The following is a 19568-nucleotide window of genomic DNA, read 5'->3' on the forward strand; positions in this document are numbered from 1 at the left end:
GAGAAACTGAGGTTAAAAACTGCTTCACAGACAAAAGCACTCTGAGCTGGTGCAGCCCCTTCAGGCTCCGGGGGCCGCTCTGAGGCCTCCTCGAACGTCCTCCAGGCTGAGCAGCCCCCGCGTCTCGGCAGCGGGGCGCCAGCGCTCCCGGCCCTCGGGGAAGCGGGAACGCCCCGGCCCGGGGCCGGGACCCGCCGGGCGCCCAATGGCGGAGCACCGCGTGCGAGGGGCCCGCCGGAACATGCGCCGGGAGGCCGCGGGACGGCGCGCCCCGAGGAATCGCGGCCGCCCGCGCTTGCCGTAGCACGGGCCGTACCAAGCGGCTCCGTGCGGCGGGGGGAGGCGAGGGCCGCGCGGCGACGGCGCGCCGGGACCCGCGGGGCCCTTGCCGGTCCCGCGCGCGGCGGGGCGAGCCCGGGAGCGGCGGGTGAGGCGACGGCGGCCGCGGCGGCCGCGGGGGGTGGGGGCGCGGGGTCCCGGCGCGCCCCGGGCTCGCGGTGGCGGCGCCGGCGGAGGGGCGGGGCGCCGGGGGCGAGCGGCTCGGGTAATGGCCGCGCCGTGAGCACGGAGCGGGGCGGGCAGCGCGGGAGGCCGGCGGGCGGGCAGGCGGGCGGCGCGGACTCGGGCCCCTTGCCGCCAGGTAAACCCCGCCCGCAGGCGCCGAGACCCCCGCCCCGCGGAGCCGGCCCGGCCGGGGGCGCCCCGGGAGCGGCGGGCGGCGCTCGGGCCGCGCCGCGGGGGCAGCGGGCAGGGGCGGGGGGTCTGGCCGGGGGCGGCTGAGGGGCCCTTGCTCGAGGCGGCTAAATACGAGGGAAATTTGGGGAATGTCTGGACGCCGGCCCAACCCGGGCGTTTATCTGTGCAAGCGAGTACGTTCGGCGTGAGGTTCGGATTAGGCTGTAGGAGGAAATTCTTCACGCTGAGGGTGGTGAGACGCTGGCATGGGCTGCTCGGGGAGGCTGGCGCTGCCCCGTCCCTGGAGATGTTGAGGGCCACGCTGGATGGGCCTTGGGCAGCCTGAGCCAGTGGGAGGTGTCCCTGCCTGTGGCCGGGGGTTGGAACTGGATGGGCTTTAAGCTCTCGTCCAACCCAAACCGTTCTGTGACAGTAGCTTGTTCTAAAGAACGAGGCGATAGAAGCGACATCCTTTATCTTCATATGTAAATGTATTTCACCCCTATCTGCGTACCTCAGGGTTTGTCAAACGGTAATGGTTTCCCACCCCCAGAACTGCACAAACCCTAGGGCAGATATTCTGCTTTGCTGTAGTTTTCACTATGGAGGTTCCTTGCACCAGTTCAAGGCACTTAATACTCTGAGCTGATGAGCTTGCACACTGCAGACACTGGAGCACAGCAGACACCCCAAATCCTAGTGTTTTACAGGAAAAGTTACACTCTATTTGTTAATGTGTCTAGACACAAAGTCTAAATTCAGATTGATGTGGGAGCTCTAAGAGAATGCCAATTAATAGTGAGCTCTGACTTAGACTATTTAACTCCAGAATACTTTTACGGGTATGTGAATGCGTAGAGCTTTTCATATTCTTAAGCTTTGATGATGCTAAACACAGGGTTACAGGTTCTGTGTGATGTGTTGTGCAGAGCACTTTTTCTTCACTTTTCCTTCTTCCCCTTAGCTTTGCTTATCTGTGAAGGCAAGATTCATTTACCGTGGAAGTACCAGGTGTCTTTCAGAGAGGACAGTCTATAACATAACATAACACTCAACAAAGTATAACTTCGTTGCCACAAAAATTTCTTGGGATTCTTAAAAGTTTTGCACACCATGATTATTTTTTCTTGGGGTCTGCTGAAAATACTCTTGTGTTTTCCAGAAGAAGAATAACATCAGAGCTTTTAGAAGACTACTTTTTTTGTGCTTGTTTGTTCGGGGTTTTTTTAATCCTGGAAGTGAGCTCTGCTGTTCTTTACTTCTACCGAGGTTCACCTTTCTTTGAAATTTGCATGAGTTTGTGTTTTTCAGCTTATTTTCTGTAATGGATATCTGTTTTCTTAGTTCTCACTGATTTCCTGTGTAGTAAACTGCTACTGACATACATAGATTGAAGATTTTTTTTTTTTTAATTTCCAGAAGTGGTAATAACCATGTTGCAAATAGAACAACTTAAATGTTTCTGCTGAACTGAAAACATGTATGCACCACTTACAGAGCTTTAGTTCTTCTTAAAAATGTTTCCTGTTCATAAAACTTAGGATAGTACCACTTCCTTGATACTACTTAGTTGCTACTCAAGTTTTTTTATGAAATCAAAGCAAATGTGGGTTGGGTAATACATTGATTAAATTTTAAACGGAAACTGTTGTGTTGCAGGTAGAGGAAGACATCCTATGCGGTTCCTGATTTCACAGCAGTTAAGGAGCTTGGTTAGTTAGCCAGGGTGGCATTTTGTATGCATATTATGTAGAAGTTGCATATTTTTTTTATTTTTTTTTCTGAAACTGACAAGAAAATATCCTGCAATTTGAGAGAACTAATCTGCCTGAGAAAAATTAAAAGCATTAGCAGTTAAGGTGGTAATCTGGTTGCTAAATAGTGTTTTAGCATGATATTTGATTCTTTCCCTTTATGCAAGTGTAGTGCTCGTGCTATAAGTGTTTGTTACCAGCTTTCTTTTCTCTTCTGACCTTGAAAATTAGGGAAGAAAAGAGTCACTTGTCCATCTATTTAAAATATAAATAGAGGTATTCTTTCCACTTTTTGTTTTAGTATGATGATGTTTGTTTCTGAGCAGGAACTAGACTTGCTTTGTGCATGGCATGTCACACATCAGGTCCTTTCTAGATTAGGTGCGTAGGACAGACAGAAACAGAAACAAAGAAGAGGCCTTCACAGTTGTGACTCTCTCGGGACCTCTTTTTATTTAATGTACCACTTTTTCCTAGTTTTAGTTCAGTAATCTAATGTTTTCCTTCCAATAAGTATGTTCTAGTATTTTTGATACGAAATTATTAACACAGCTTCTGTATTTTCAGGCCATGTCTTATTTGAAGGAATTCAGTATTTGTCCCACTGCACAAGCTCTGCATAATGCACTGTGTTTATATGGGTTTTCTTTTTTGTCATCCTGATCAAAGCCTTTGGGTTTTGTGGCTTTTTAAATATAACACCAAAAATGTCTCATGAAAGCTTGAGGTCAACATAGGCTACATGCTGACAGTAATAATTTCAGATACCTTGATAATATGCTTGGTGTGTTCCTGCTTAGAATTGTTTCAGAGACAGCTGAAACAGTCTTTGTATTACAGTGAACAAACAAAAATTTACAGGAAAGTTGGTGGTTTTGGTTTTTTTTTTTATATGGTTCTGTTAAATGGGCAGCTTGGTATGATGGTGAACCTCATGAATCTGTGTTGTGATATAGATTGGTGTTATGTTATAGGCTGTTCATGCAACATTAAATCTCCTTTCCATAAGACTTAAAAATAAGTACTTGTGAGTTTCATTTTAGGGGGTGGGGAAGAGAAGGTGGGTGTTCTTAGTATTGCTGTATTATAACATACAAAGTTTAAATTGAAAAACTCAAAGGAAATGTATTTTTTTAAATGATTGTGCAATGTTGTCTGACATATTTAATTATACTACAGATTAACACTAAAGCCCCACAATGTCCTTGAAACCACGAGTAGTTGACTTTGATGAAACATGGAACAAACTTCTAACAACAATTAAAGCTGTTGTTATGTTGGATTATGTTGAAAGAGCAACGTGGAATGATCGCTTCTCGTATCCTTTAAGTGAAAGTCAGACTGAATAAGTTTGTATGATATGTCTAGTACAAAGTAGGCCCATGTTATATGAGAGTTACAGTGGTCCTGATCAGAAGCTTGTTGTAAGGTTGTATTTGTTATTAAGCCTGTGGGTCAGTGCATAGGTTGAAGGGGATGGGAAATTCTGCATGTTTGGGAAGTATCCTATGTGAAAATCACCACAGGAATAGAAAGTAAACTGGTCTCCATTTTACTCATGTTTAATATATCTAATACTTGGCTTATGCTACACCTGACCCCAAACTAAGTGCATAGAATTTCCCCTGTTTTGGTGATGAGTTTTTCTTGTATGCTTAAGTGTGTTTGTGTAGCAGGAGAAGCCACTAAGACAGAGAATGCTCGTCTTGAAATTTGTGAGTATAGGGGGTGGTGAGGTTGTTCTGTTTAAAGGTCTCTTTGTGCTTCTAAGTATACTGATGGCTGCAGTGTTAAACATTTCTAAAATGAGGGTTTATAGAAAAGCCTTCTTCCTTTCCCTCTACTGTTATTGCCTCTTTACTCCTCACAGTTAAGCTATGTTTAAAAATACTCTTTCTAGCTATGATCATACAATCGTGCTGTTCAAGTCACAGCTGCATGTATATCGTAGTGAAAGGTGTGCCATTTTACATGTAAAATGGACTTGTAAATTTTTTACAAGAGTTAAGTTTCAGTGAACCTTTTTCTAAAAGAAGTGTAACTGTTCTAGCCAGTTATGCTGTGCCCTGTGTCTCTGCATTCGTTAGCTATTGCAGTGTGGTGAACGAGTAGAGAATTTTAGGAGGCTTTGCAGCTGTTCCACAGCAATTTGACTGAGTTTGGTTTAGTTCTGGGGGGAGTATGGATGGTTTATACTTATTGATTTATTAATTCTTCTGGGTGAAAAAAGAAGCTCCTGAGATGATTCTTACATGTAGATTTTTACAGCATTAGTTTATTCTGTGTGCAGGAGCTAGACTCTAGAGTCTCGTCTCTTTCTGAACATGTTACCACTTCTCAGAATTGCTTTCCCACTCGCCTGTGTCTTGAGTGTGTGCATGTGTATAAATGCATGTAAGAAAAAATTAGTTGCTTGTAGTCTTTGTCCTATGGTGCAATAATCTTTAAGGATCTCTTTAATTTTAAAACTTTGTAATTAATTTTTGAGGGCATGACTCTTGAACTTCACCAAGACAAGGTCCAATGACTCCAAAATTTACAGACTTTTTGAATTAATTACTGTGCATGTATTTACTGACAAGTTGTGCTGTAGTATTTCTAAGCAATTTTTTGAGAATTGCGTATTTCAGTCTTTAGCTGGTGGTTAACTTCTGTAGCTTAAACATTTAAACAAAGGCACCTAAAATAGACTTAAATCTGAAATAATAATTGAATGATATGTTTAATTGATTCCTCTTGTCACGCTGTTTTGCTTAGAACTTCTTATGTGGAGGCCTTGTACACAAGTCTGCTGTTGATCCTCTTTTGGGATTTACTCCATTTGATTGAACATCAGAAAGGGAATGCTTATGAATAGCAGTCTTGGGAAGCAGTATTTGAAGAATCATTTGGCATGTAATTCTGAAGACCTTACTTACTATCATCTCTAAACTATGTTCCTTGGAAAGTGGCACTATTAGTGCCTAGTTTTACATAGGCAATAGCCTCTTGGCTTATCTTTTATGGCTGAATGGCCTGAGGAGCTTGTGTGACTTGTAACTTCCAGCTTAAATGTTGACTGTTTAGTGCTTCTGCTACCTTTAACCAGTTCTGTGTTTTAACACTGAGTATTCAACAGCTTGGTGTAACTGGTAGTTCTATACAGCTGGTTTGAAAGCTTTTTCCAGATTTTAAATATATAAAGAAAACTTATGTCTTAGTGATGCATTTTAGGAAGATGTAGCATTTTAAAGTACATCTTGTTCTTTGTAAGCATTTTATTCTCTGTTAAATTTGATCTAGTTGGGAGTAATCTGTTTCTAAACATCTGCAGGAATTTTAAAAGAAATGTGATATTAACTCTTTCTTGCTGCTTAATAATCACAATAGAAAAGTGACATGATTTGAAATTCTTACAGATTATTTAATTGATTATAGTATCACTTGATCTTTGTAGTGTCTCTGTAGTCAAAACAGTGATGTGGGAACAGGATAAAAGCATAGCAAAGAATCAAGATTTCAGTCTACAGCAGTGTATTCTAAGAAGTGTTTGTTTTCTCTTTTGTTGCTTGAGATAGCTCAGATTAAGTGGTGCTTGCAGACTAGCAATAATCTAGGGTTGAAAGGATTGTACTGTGCATATTCCACTTCTAGAACTAATTTTTGTGTTGCTACTTCCTCAGAACTTATTTACCTTGAATACAGTGTATTCTTTGTAACTCTGATGGTAATTTTATTGTTAAACGTAGCGTGTCTTTAAATATAGCTTATATCTCGAACTTGAAATGCTAGAATGACAATGAGTTGCAAACCACAACTCTGTAAGAGTTAAAATCTTCTGGAAAAGATCACTTGAAAGACCATATGTCACTTTATTTAATCTGTGAGTCATCTTGAACCACCTTTGACCTTCAGATTTCCTTTAAGGTTCTCTGCAGAAAGAAATGTTTCTGGAGTTGTTCCATTGTCTGGTAAATGAGTGACAGTTATGTCTCCCTGTCTGAGATATTATTTACAATAATTTGGTTATTATGATTGCTCTGTATAACTTCCATGACTTTACTTCTAACTGTGCAGTAGGCTTGGGAGTACGCTTTAAGAGACTGATCAGGCTTGATTAGAGAGTGGTAGTTCACATGTACCTTGATAACTGCCCTTTAGCAGCAGAACTTTTTTGAATGGGTAGAACATCAGGATCTTTCTGTTGTTCTCCTGGATTTCCCACCAACCAAATAGGTTGAATGGTACCTGGGGAGAAAGGCAGCCATACTGCAAACAGAATTATTTTAAAAGTATGCAACGTGGCCACCTACTTTTTTCCATTTTTCTGCATGTTTGTTCTCCCTCCTCTAATCCCCCATTTTACAAGGATCCTACTATGAACCAAAATTTATAAGCATGTATCTTTAACACAAGAACCAGCCCAAAGAGAAGGAAGAGTAAATAAAGTTCGTGTGATCATGATTGGTTTTGACTGCAAGTCCTCAAATGCTCTATGAATTTTGATTCTGTTACAGAGGGAGACTGACAATCACAGACATTTTCCCAAAGCTCTACTTTGGTCTTACAGAGAAGATATACTCAAAACCTTCTTTTAATATGTGGTCTTAACTTGTTCTAAAGGTTAAAAAAGTGTCAATATTTGTGAGCTTTTATGGCCTTGGATGCAATATTTTCTTGTTCATGGTAATTTTTTTCTTTCTCTTGTTAGTTTGTAATTGCTTCGGGTTCCCTTTGCTGGGTAATGCCCCTCAAATAGCAGTTTCTGGAGAACATTAATCGTACAAGGCTTTTGGCATTCTTGTTATCAATAGAGTGAAGGCCTCTAAGCAGCAGTTTGGCTTCAGCTGCTTTTGACCTTTTTCACCCTGCAAAACCATGTGCAGAAGGACAGATGGCTTTCACCATTAGAGATAAATTATTGAACAGTGAAGCCTTCTTCCTGATCTTCTAAGGGACAGCAGCACTGTAAAAATGTGCTTTAAGTTTATGAAGTAAAATATCAGTGATGATTCATATAGAAAGTGTGTGAGGTTGCCTGTGGAAGTGCTTCTGTGACTAAGCTGTTAGTTTAGTTTCAGTACGTATGCAAATTGAGTGTCATATGTCAAGGAAGTATACTAGATTCAGCTTTCTTCACTTGTAAGAAAATTTGACTATTTTCTAGAATAAGGAAAGATGTACATTTTCATGAATGATTACAGATACTATTTTCATTTTTAAATAAGCTTATTACAACTAAGCAACTTGTTTATAACAGTTGAGTCATCTGGACTCCTAGGGCACAGAGGTTAGAGAAATTCAGAGATACTTGTTTGCTGCTTTCATCAGATAAGCTGCCATTATTATTGTGCTGTTGTGGTGAAGACTGCCTGTTTTTTCTAACTTCAAGTCAGTTGTTCTTGTAACAGAGATCTGTCAGTTTAGGTTATTCAGGCTCTGGTAGTGTAGTTGTGGATGTGGAGAGAAAAAAAGTTGCATCCCCTGTGCTTGTGAGTAGTTAATCACATTCTTAACCTCATCAGTGCTTCTTTCTGTTATCTGAGAAGAGACTCAATTTCAACTTTGGATGAAAGCTGCTGTTTCACGTTGAGGTAATTGTATATTATACAGAGATGGTAAGTAAGCAGTAGAAGCTGTGTCATCGTGGGGCCACCGGAAGTTCCAGGATCTTAGCTCTTACAGTCCCTCACCTTCCACTGCTTAAAATTTATTATTGATAATGAAAACCTGAATTCTTCACAAATCCGGACTTAAACTAATTTCAAAAAATGAGCCATCTTATCTTTTGTGCTTCACTATGGACAAAAACGTAATTTGGGGGAGGGGGAGAGAAAAAAATGGTTCTGTAAATCTTTAGAGTTGTTGTTAGAGTGTGAAAACTTAAGTGGACACAAACCTTGACTTTGGGCCCAGAGACATTTATGCTTTGTGTGTGGCCTATCCTGAACCTCTTGGAGAGAGACTTTATACGGAGACTAAAATTTTTCTGGAAAATCATGTACGCCATTTGCACAAGGTAACCTATACAGTTCCTGTTGGTATTGTTTGTCCTTTTTTTGACTGGTGGGAGAGGGCTTGTTTGTTTCCTGTGTATGAAGGTGCGCAGATTTTATGAGAGTAAATCACAGATGACAGAGTTCGAGGCAGAATGTATGTATGTATGTATCTGGTATATGCAACACCAGACAGGTATGAATAGACAGGTATGTATGTCTATATGCAACACAAAAGAAAAGTTAATTTATAAGCCTGTGTTTTATATTAAATGGTCATTAGTGTGAAAACTAAGTTCTTTCTTAGCTGTTTAATGCTTGTAATCAAACAAGTTACAGAAATGTCTTTATTTTCCAAGTGTTGTAGTTTTTCATTAGTATTCTGTTACAACATAGAAGTATCTCCTCTAGTGTCCTAGAAACTGACTGTATAAACTCTGCTAAAGAAAACTTGTGAAATACGTGGGAATGAAATAGCAGAAATGCTTGGGAGGGGGATAATAATGACAAATTATTTACTCTGACAAAATAACAATACTTTTGTACCTATGTAGCTGTGAATTAATTTCTGTCTCATCAGCTAAGACAGCTGTTTTCAACACAGTCATGATTTATCGTGTTGAATATATAGGATGGATGGACACTGTCTCCTTGTTGAAGTAGAGGAGAAAAGAGAAGTAGATATAAATAAGGTGTCCATTTGTCTTTGGTGTCTGTATAGGAAATGAAGAATTGCATATTCTGGGTAATACTACTAAATGGCTTAATGCTGGGGTTTGGGCTTAGTTACCCATGTATTGGGCAAGATGGGCTGGGCATCTTAGTGTGTGGTTCCACTGGTTGCAGAGAGGATGCTGGTAGCGCTTTGGTAGACTAAATCAGTTCACTGAACTGGCAAACAACTTAGCCAAAACAGTTTTTCCTCATTTATTTAGTGAGCTGAGTGAGCGTGCTTAGGATAATCAGGCAGCTGCCAGCACAGTAGAAGCTGTGTGAAATAGCGGAAAGCATACATCCATTTTTTAAAATCAGCTGTCCACTGTTTGTCTTTGTAATAATGTTGGAAAACCTTCGCAAAATTCATCCTGCAGAGGAAAGCACCCTTGATTCTGTTTTGTCTACTGGCTTTCCTGTTTTGTTATTTTTGCACAGGCTTCTTTGCTGCTTGAGCCAGAGTTTAATCATCTTTAAAGTTTGTGATTTTATAGTTGAATTCCTAGGATCTCATCCTCTTTCACAAATCATACTAGTTTGTTTAAATTGTCAAACTTAATCCTTTGAAGCATGCATACATTTTGAGAAGTTCAGTACATCAGCAACTTCTTACATGATAATTTGCTTAAGTTCCAAAAGATTTGGGCCTAGATTTACAGAACTCAAGATGTGTTTAAGCTTGCACATGTCTATACTTTGTTTTGTTCTAGGATTCTTGGTAAGTGTAAGGGCTTGTCTGACAAGTAAGGCATACTGATTTTAAGTGTTGTCTAGCTAGGCAACTCCTCTAGTGTTCATATGGCTGCATGAATTTAAAATTGAACTGTGTCAACGAGGGAATAGTTGTGCAAGTTATCCTGCCAGCAGGATGTGAGAATATGAATTAAGCAAGTACTTCTGTAAAGACAAATAGAAAATAATATGTTATAGAGAACTTAGATGTGGTTGTAATTTTGAATCTGTGATTATTATTCCAAAATGATAATGCTGTTACAGCTTTCTATGTATGTATGCTATTTTCATACTAATTTTAGCGGGGTGCGTGTGTGTCTTCCTTCACAGAGAGTTCTGGAAGCTGAAGAACAAGTCCTGGTTATGTATCACAGATACTGGGAAGAGTATAGCAAAGGGGCAGACTATATGGACTGTTTATACAGGTAAGCTTTGCAAATGAGTTGTTAAACTTGTGAAATTATTACAGTGATCTGCAGCTTAAGTCAAATAAAGTTGCTGAAGGACAGCAGTAGCTGAATATGCCCCAGATCAGTTTTGGAGAAAATAGTTACGGTAGCAGAACATGAGAGGAAAGGAGTAATGCTTCAACATTTTTTTTCTGTGCACTGATCCTTACCACTAAAGTAATTATCTTAGATGATTCCTGCTATTCTTTCTTTGCTAATATATTCTGCCTGTGTTGTTTCTGGTGTTGCAGTGCCAAATTTGTTGGTGCTAATCAATCCTGCAGTGAAGCAGCTCATAATCCTAGGTGTTTTTCTTCAAGGATGGCATTGTAATGAAGCATCCGGGTGAACCAGCATGGTTTGTTTCGAAGCTTAGCCATGTACCTTGGCAAAAACACAGCTCTCCCTTCTAGAAAAGCCTTTCAGACAAGGCTGTGTGCTCTTTGGGTTCCTTCTTTTCAGGGGAAAGTTTGAACTGCAGGGATTGGAGAGAGAGTGAAAATTCTTGCTGCTTTCCTGAAGTTCTCTTCAGAAACTAATGGACTGTATACAGGCAATCAATTTTACAGAACTTTTTTTCAGTAGATTACAGCCAAGTCTATAAATAAAAACAATTAAACCCTGTAACTTCTACTGTTCTCTGAATTATGAGTGTGTTTCATTGGTACTAGTGACAGCTCATTCATGAGTTGCTAGAGTTATAACTATAGTGAGATAGCTTTGGATTTACTAGGATTTGGATTTTAATTCTACTCTGACTTTGGAACATTCTACTCTCCATTATGCATGTGATACTGAGCAGGTAAATATAACTTACGAGACAGTCATTAATGTTGTACTTATTTGATGGTATGATGTGAGGATTTACAAAGGATTTCAAGACATTTATATTAGGAGATGTTTGTTAAATCTTGTAGGATCTATTAAATTATTGCTAGTAGATTTGGAACAAATGTGATGGAGTCCATCTTGAGCTTGCAAACTTCAGTTCCATAACATGTCACTGATTTGACTGGAGAATTGATATAGGGGAAAAAAACATCCTATTAATGTATGAATCTCACAGATTCTGCTTCATGTAACAGTTTTTCTGAGTGCTTGAGTGCTTCTGGTCATAAACCAAGAAATTTCTCCAGCAATGTGAACTTGATTTTTTGTTTTATTTTTAAACAAGCTAGGGCATTATGGGTTATTATGCACAGGAATCAACATGTACATCTAAATAAGCTCAGTAGAATGGTATTAATGTATTATTGAAGCAGAGTTCTTAAAATCTGAAGTTATTTACTTCATGCTAGCTCTGCCCATTGTAACTTTTCCTCCTGCTTTGAATATGGTGTTTTGTTACAGAAAAAGTAGTTTTGAAGTGTTCTGTTGAAAATCATTTTGCTTCAAAGTTATGTTGTCTGTCTTCCTGTTGGAATTCTGAGTTTTGTCATGTACTGTCCCATGAAAGTTGTCTCTAAAGGGCTTGAGTTCAATAATAAAACATACATTGTAGTGGGAACTAAAAGACCCTCTCACATGGAGGCAATGAAGTAATTCAGTGCTTGTTTAGTAGAGTCATAATTATTTTGATGCGTTGGAAACACTTTGTTACGTGTTAGGTTACACTTTTTGTTTTTCAGTGAGTGTTTTCTGGTGCATGTACTTTTGAAGACCATAAGAAGTTATTCTGCTTTTTATAAAGGAGTTGAAGTTCTTTTACTTGCACGCCTGCTTTCAAACATGCACCATAATTAGTTGAATCTGTTGAATCCCAGGATCTAACTTGTATAATTCTTCCAGCAGTGAAAATTGATTAATCTACAGCTAGTAATCTTTGTTTTTTTAAAACAGGTTTCTTTACAATTTAAATAGGCTCACATCTCTGCTTCTTAATCCTTCTATCCTGATAGGTAATATTTAAAATACTACTAAAATGTGAGACACTATATCTGAGCAAAATGTACAAAATGTAAGACCAATTGTTGGACTGACACTACAGTCAAAGCTTTTTTTTTTTTTTACCTTGTTGCTGGCTTTGGTTTTGTTTTTTTTCACCCAACCGTCTGCCCCTGTAAGGACATGATGATGATGTGGATTTCCTGAGATGTGGAAATATTGCTTTGGGAATATGGTGTTTAGAATAGTAATCTGTGACTAGAGTATTGTTCTTGGTTGATCTAACAAATACATGAAAGTTATCAGGTAACCAGTCCCAATAATTAGCTACCCTTTGAATTTTAAATTAGTTCTTGCAGGTTATTTTTCCCTAAATTCCTTGTAACATAACTTATCCTTTGCTGAATTACCAAATCCTTTATATCTGAAAAAAATGCCCACAAAAATATTCATGTACTCTACACCTTCCCGATATTGTTAATTTATTATAGATGAAACAGTCTTTCAGTATTCCGCTGGAAAGTAGGTATTGGTTTTGAGTCTATCTTGTAGCACTCCGATCAGTTGCGAACTTTTTAATCTCCTTCTGGAGTAGAAGCTTGGTGTGTGTGTTGAGGTTTGGGTGCCAAAAGGCGTATTGCTTTGCTAATACCATGAAAGGAAGGAAACCTCAATTTTCTCATCTTATTTGCCATTTTCCTCGTCAGGCAGTAAACTGTAATCCTGAACAGGGGCATTCTCAAGTAATTGGGCCAGAGCTGTGTGATTAGGTATTTAAAACTTACTCTTGAGATAAAACTTCCAAGTGAAGCAGGAGTCTGTGGGTAATTTCTGTTATTATCGATTCACGCCCAATCCTTGTCTCTACTGTAAGTTAGAGATGGGCCTTATGGATTGTCTTCTAAAAGTATGAAATACAGATGAAGTGTTTGAAGTAGTTATTCAAGGTGAAAAATGGTTGTACTTCAGTGGAGAATTGGATTTGAGGTTATACTGTTTGCACATCCATTACAGTTATTTGCTTGTGCTGTCACTCGGTTCTGGTTAATGGTAAAAGCACGGGAAGGGGAGAGAAAATGCAGGCGAATTTGGTCTTGGATTTGAGGCAGAGTGGGGTGAAGCTTTTGCCACAAGTGGTTCTGCCTTCCCACTTCTTGTCACCTTGTTTTTGCTTGAATAGGATAGCTCTTTGCAGGAGTACTTGATTTAGGTTGAACTTGTCTAATTTACTTGTGGCTACTTCAGTTTTCAGATGGATGAGTTGCCTGATCTGTATTTGTTGAGAAGGCATGTACTCTGATGGAAGAGACAGTATGAATGAGGAGAACTCAGGGCTTTCCTTTTTAGCAGGCTTAACAGGAAAAAGCAGCATGAGAGCAGCTGGCTTTGTTCCCGTGGAAGGGTGGGAAATATCAAGAAGCGTGTCTGCTTACGGCTTGTTTGTGAACATCCAGAATGGCTGGAACAAGTTTCATGTGAAATGGCAGGTCTGTAGCATTCTACATAGACTTGCATTTGCAATTTATGGTGGTTATTGATGGTGGCAGAGCAGTTCACAGCACTCTGTAAGACTCTGGGGTCTGAAAGTAGGTTAGGCCACTGTACTGCAGTTTGTCACCACTGCGCTATCACTAGTCTTCCTTCTTTGGATTCTGTGGTATCCTAAATTCTTTGAAGTTCACACATTTCTATAGTGTGTTTCTCCTTTTCTTCTTTCCTTGTCATTTGCCTTTTGCCCAAAGCATTTAGACATTTTTTCTTTATAAGTGCAAATTCTTCTAATCTTTAAAATTTGTAATAAAGAAGTTTGCTGGTTATCATGACCTGAGTAACAGATCATAACTGACAAGAATTTGCCCTGTAAAAACTGACGTTGTGGTTTAGTCAGAGAAATGTAAAATTATAAACAGTATAGGCAGAAGAAAATACCTTTTCTTTAAAAGTACCTAATACTTGGAAACATTTTTGTATTGTTAAAAATAAAAAATTTACCATCACTCTCATACTGGTCAACCGCTTAGAATTTAGTGGTTATTTTATATGTACATGTATGAGTAATACAGCAGAGTATGTTTAAAGGTTGGATTCTTACACAAGTATAGTGTGCACCAAGAAAATGCTGACAGTGATGTGTCAGGCTACTGTTTGATATCTCAATTACCAACTTTCAAGTCTATTTAAAGAAGTAGTTTAACTTTTGCCTGTTTTTGATCAGAATATCTTTATTTCTATAGGTACCTCAACACACAGTTTATTAAGAAGAACAAATTGACTGAAGCTGATCTTCAGTATGGGTATGGAGGGGTGGATATGAATGAACCATTGATGGAAATAGGAGAGGTAGGTATTTCTGACTGTGGGAGTGGATATAAAGTGTATTTAGGAGTGCTACAAGTTCAGCTCTGTCCTTTTTTTGACTCTTCTGTGTCACAGAATATGAATAGTTAAATATAGTAGATGATGTAAGCTCTGAACTGTTTGTAAAATGAGATAGTTTTGATGTAGAAAAATACAGTGACGAAGGGAGCAAATGTGAAAACTTTTGAAGAACCTCAGTTTAGGATGCGACACTTAGCAAAATACCTTTGAAAAGCGATCACTGCTGTCTAGAAAAAAATTTGAAGAAGCAGTACTTCTGGTTTTGGAAACATTTGAAATGTTACTTTTAGGCTTCTATTTCTATATGTCACCAAGTGTAACAGTTTGAGAATAGTCTTCTGTGATACTTTACATCGTATTTTCTAGTATGGACTCTTTTGCACTTATATTGTGGCAACTTGGATAGAGTTTTTGAATGAAGAAAAGACATTCTGTGGATAAAATTATCATGTAGGGAGGGCTTGTATTTAAAAAAAAGTTGAGGCAAGCATGAGGGTGTTGACACAATTACTAATGTAAGTTGGAGAGGCTGAGAGCAATTTTTAAATACCTATAAAATGAAAAAAAGAAAAGTCAGGTTTAGGACATTGAGATATGCCTTGTGTACTTCAGTTATGCTGAAGTAAAGTTATCAACATGGCTGTTGTTACCATGAAATACAAGAAAGTAAAATGAAAAGACAATTTCACAGTTAAATTCTTTCAGATTTTTCAAAACAAAGTGTTTCAGTATGTCTCTAAGAAAACTTTGAAAACACCTTTTCGGTTGGATCACAGCAAACGCACAATCCTGAATACAGTTGGGAAGAACTTTTCTTTTGAATACTTGTCTGTGTATGTTTGTTTTGTCAGTATGTGTACACATTGCTAAATGGATAATTAATTTTATTCTCTCATTATCTGCAGTGGTGTATTGGTTCTTTTCCTTTCTACTTTATCTGTTTCTATACAAGGGAGGTAAACGCGTCTCTTGGTTTGGAAAACTAGACAAAAACCTTTTTTTTTTCCTTAATGTCAGAACCTGGCCTGTCAGTGGTTACTGTTTGAGCTCTTGGATTTCATTGTTTTAAGTAGGTTTCTGCTGCTTTAAGAGTACGGAAAATTTGTGATGCATGAAGAAGCATCTTCTGTGCTTCTGACCCAGCTGATGAAGACTGCACTGCCAGTTGAAGTTGCTAATCCTGTGACAGGTTGGGAGTGGGCTGAAAAGAAACCAGAAATATGGTATACTTAGAGTCAAGGCAATTCAGAAAAGGAAATTCTTCTCTACTTGCTGTCTCCAAGGCTTGCTAATCTGTGGCATCTGTAAAGGCATGTCAGAGCTTGGAAGTGTATATTGCTGCACTGTTTGTGGTATCTTCAAAATGGCTTAAATGTTATTCCTTATTTCCTCAGACTGAGATTTAGCAGAGACTGTTCCCACAACTGTTGGAGGCAGTCTTTAACTCTGTGAGAACGACTGTTAGTTCAGCTGCTTTGGGGGCTGGAAATAGGTCTGGGCTTGTTCTTGGGTCTGAGTGATGCAGATGTGTTAATGAAGTCTCCCCATTTCGACGTGCTCCTCCATTCAGGGGTATCACCTGGAGGATGGTAGTAGCAACTTTTGTCCATAGCTTTCTGCCTTAGGATGTTTACCGAAGAAGAACAAACAGAAGATCTGAAAATTCTCTTTTTGAGTATTCTCTTTTCCTTGTGCTTATTGAATCATAAGTGGGGTGGAAAGACAATGACTACGTATTTCGTCATGCTTCTCGGAACTTGTTCCTAGGATGATATGTTCCTAGCTCATCATTTGGGCAGGTTATGGGGTGGGTCGAGATTCTTAAACTGTAGCTGACAGCCTTTTGGTTTTGTTGAAGATGTTCAGATGATTATATCTGGATTTTTACTAATGAGGCTTTTATTATCTCACTCCCCAAGATTCCTTCCGTTTCTCTTTACTGAATGTTGTCTTTGTAATCTGTAGTAGTGGGAGGTAAATTTTGAATCTTGAAGACAGTAGAGTTATTCTCTGTTCATTACTGGTGTAGGATTAGATTTATGGCAGTTAATACTTTGCCCTGAAAAGGAATGGGGGCTTGAGTCCTACTCTTAAGGAGTTTAATGTATTAAAATTGCAGCATTTTAGGTGAATTCATTGCCCCAGTAACAAAAGTAGTTCACATTTCTTGACCTACAAGACACTCACCAAGTTTATAAAGTCCTTCTTTTTAAGGCATTTTTACATTGGTTATGGTTCCTGTTTAGGATTCTATCTTTTATTCATTGGATTGTACTAGGGGCTTTGACAGAAGTCTTTATTTCAGTTGTTCATTGATCTAGAATGTAAGGAATTATAATTTATCCCTTTTTAGATGACTGAGATGATCTGTCCTTTATCCACACTTGAGCAAACATGGTTATTTTACGTATAGTTCTCTTTAGTCTCAGCGTGAAGTTACTGAAACAATGCCCAGTATTTGTAGAAGCAGAACTATATATACCGAAGTGTCTGTCTCAGTGTCACTCCTGTGTGCTAATGAAACTTTGGGAGCTTTTCAGTAATGTTAAATGAGTATGTGCTTGCTTAGTTCTTCTGGGGTGTGAAACAATAGGTACGTATGAGACCAGAGATGCATATGTGATGTGTATAGGCATGGCTTCAAACAGTTTATCATCCCAATAAGCATGCCAGACATTGAGTAATTGTACTAGGAAAAATACAGGATGAGATCAGTTGATGAAAGTAGTCTGTCAGTGCTTGCAAGAGATTATTTTTTTTCTGTCCATGGGTTATGAATCCATGGTAAAGGATGCTGCTTTTCTGGGTTGAGTTCCTATCTCCAGTTTCAGACTTGTCTGAGTTTTCAGTGACTCTGTGGAACCCCTGAGCTAGATAGTTAAGGTGTGCTTTCTGTTTTTTCCCCATCATGGAGCAACGGATTCTGGAAAATGGGAGAAACTGCCATGTTATATTTTGTAAATTTAAGTGGAGAAGATCAGTCCCTCTCTCGAAGGAGAAGAGAGTCTCTTGAATGAATGCATCAAGTTGCTGGGTTGACCTGTCTGTAGTTCACTTGACAAAAAAATTTCAGCAGCAACTTGAGGCTGTTTCAGATTGGTATGTGAGTGGGGCCATGCTGGAGACAGTGTTTCAGAGATCATTTTGCAGGATAGAGTTGCTTGAGGTCCTCCCCTTTGCCTCATAGTTACAAAAAATGTCAGTCCCTTTTTTTTTTTATTGATGTCTTAGGGAAACTGTTTTCCTCTACCTGTTCTACTGCTCTACAAGGCAAGGCAGTGAAAATCAAAGCAAACCTTTACCTCTTCTTTGAGCCTGCTTTTGTTGCAGCTGGGTCAGCTTTGCTTCGCAGACTTCTGTATCCTATGTTACAGCATGGACGATGGATAGCTGCGACAGCGCAAGATGATTTATTTCACAAAATGGAACAGATTGGAGATCTAGTTGAGAGCTAGATGGCGGCTTTCACTTAAGACATACCTAATCAGTATTTTAATTTTTACAACTAAGGACCTGTTACTTGTTAGCTGTTACAGCTTTCTTAGCGGCAATATTTCCTCTCTTCTCACTGATTTTGGTAGTTTAATTTTTCCCAGTCTACTACTCGCTGATAGATGTTTCTAGAGGTCTCAGATGTGGGAATGGTATTCCCCACATATCAGGGATGACATTCCCTTTGAGCTTTAAATCTGATTTTGACTTGTATTTGAAAACTCCTTTGAACAATTGCAGTTGTGTTTTTAAAAACAATACGTGTTGGGAGCAATTACTTCACCTGCAAGAGTGTGAGATATTTGAGTGTGTTTGACTGATCCCTCTAGTGATAAAAGAGGAATAGGTTGACCTATCCCTAATATGAACATTATTTGAATGCTGTTTAAGTGAAACATTAGCTGGCTAGTGACTTGGTTTAAGCAGTGTGCAGCATACCTTGCAGAATCTCTGTGTGCTGGAAATGAGAGTTTTGTATTTTTTACTGTGACCTCTGACAAACTGATCTAGAGAGGTGCCCTTTTGCCAGCTGAGGCTATTTTGGTGGCTATTTTTAGTAATACTGATGTCTGCACATGTTCAAACACTTTGGGTAGAAAGGTATGTTACTTGCCTATTATTGTGCAGGTGTTTTGTTTAAATGTGCACTCAAAATGTGCGGTTATTACCAACTTGCTTAGGGTCTTTACATGCATTTGAGAATCCTTGATAGAGTGGAACCGAGGAATAAAACGATCCTATTAGATATGTAGGAAGAATGCAGACTGGGAAGCATGTGCTCAGCCTCTACCTGACTAGAAATTCTGTATCTGACACTGCTAGCATACAGATCAGTGTGATCTTCATTCAAATGTAGTCAGATGTCCTACAAGAAAAACACTAAAGTATTAATATATTGACAAATTGAGGGGGAGGGGGCACATGCAAATGAAGGAATTGAAAAAGGAGGAAGAAGGTATCTAACAATTTACTTTTCAAAATCCTGCATGGGGAATAGCATAGACTTTGGTATTGTTTTAGAGGTTGAGGGTTTTTTGTATTTTTTTATTGATGAAAACTTGTGTTGTTTCCTGACAGCTAGCTCTTGATATGTGGAGAAAATTAATGATTGAGCCACTGCAGGCCATCCTTATTCGGATGCTCCTCCGAGAAATAAAAAAGTGAGTGCTTGATTATTTGTTGCTTTTACACAATGTGGGGATATTGCACTTTTTTACTTTCAAAAGTCTGGGGACTTTGACCAGATTCTCTTCTGGATATTTTGAAGGTAGCTTCTTACCTGATGATGTTCTATCGGGTTTTTTTTCCATTGTAGCTATATATTTGTGGCTTGTATGAGTAAAAAGCCTTTGAAGAGAAAATAGTTAAATCACTACTCTCAGACTACAGTCAGCTTTTAGGCAACCCTTATTGTCAATGGGATTGGGGAGTAGCTAAAGTAATCTTCAGGTCCCATAGGTTGCCTTTTGCCTTTTTCTTCACTGGATGCCGACTGCTTATGGCTTCTGTGCTGT

General features: G+C 39.2%; 1 protein-coding gene across 3 annotated transcripts in view; it reads left to right on the forward strand.

The window, feature by feature from the left end:
• Nucleotides 1-404: 404 nt before the first annotated feature.
• CUL2 (cullin 2) overlaps nucleotides 405-19568 on the forward strand; it is a 51791-nt gene continuing 32627 nt past the window's right edge. For 2 of the 3 annotated variants that reach the window (XM_069859342.1, XM_069859344.1), the window contains exons 1-6: nucleotides 521-640; nucleotides 3609-3747; nucleotides 8325-8427; nucleotides 10181-10275; nucleotides 14418-14523; nucleotides 19132-19214. In XM_069859342.1, coding sequence (XP_069715443.1) covers nucleotides 3629-3747; nucleotides 8325-8427; nucleotides 10181-10275; nucleotides 14418-14523; nucleotides 19132-19214 — 506 coding nt within the window. In that variant the 5' untranslated portion in view covers nucleotides 521-640; nucleotides 3609-3628. Of the gene's footprint in view, nucleotides 428-520; nucleotides 641-3608; nucleotides 3748-8324; nucleotides 8428-10180; nucleotides 10276-14417; nucleotides 14524-19131; nucleotides 19215-19568 lie in introns of those variants that run through there. The other variant, XM_069859343.1, reaches the window with a different exon arrangement.

Source organism: Phaenicophaeus curvirostris, chromosome 6 (assembly GCF_032191515.1).
Source record: "Phaenicophaeus curvirostris isolate KB17595 chromosome 6, BPBGC_Pcur_1.0, whole genome shotgun sequence".
Classification (NCBI taxonomy): Eukaryota; Metazoa; Chordata; class Aves; order Cuculiformes; family Cuculidae; genus Phaenicophaeus; species Phaenicophaeus curvirostris.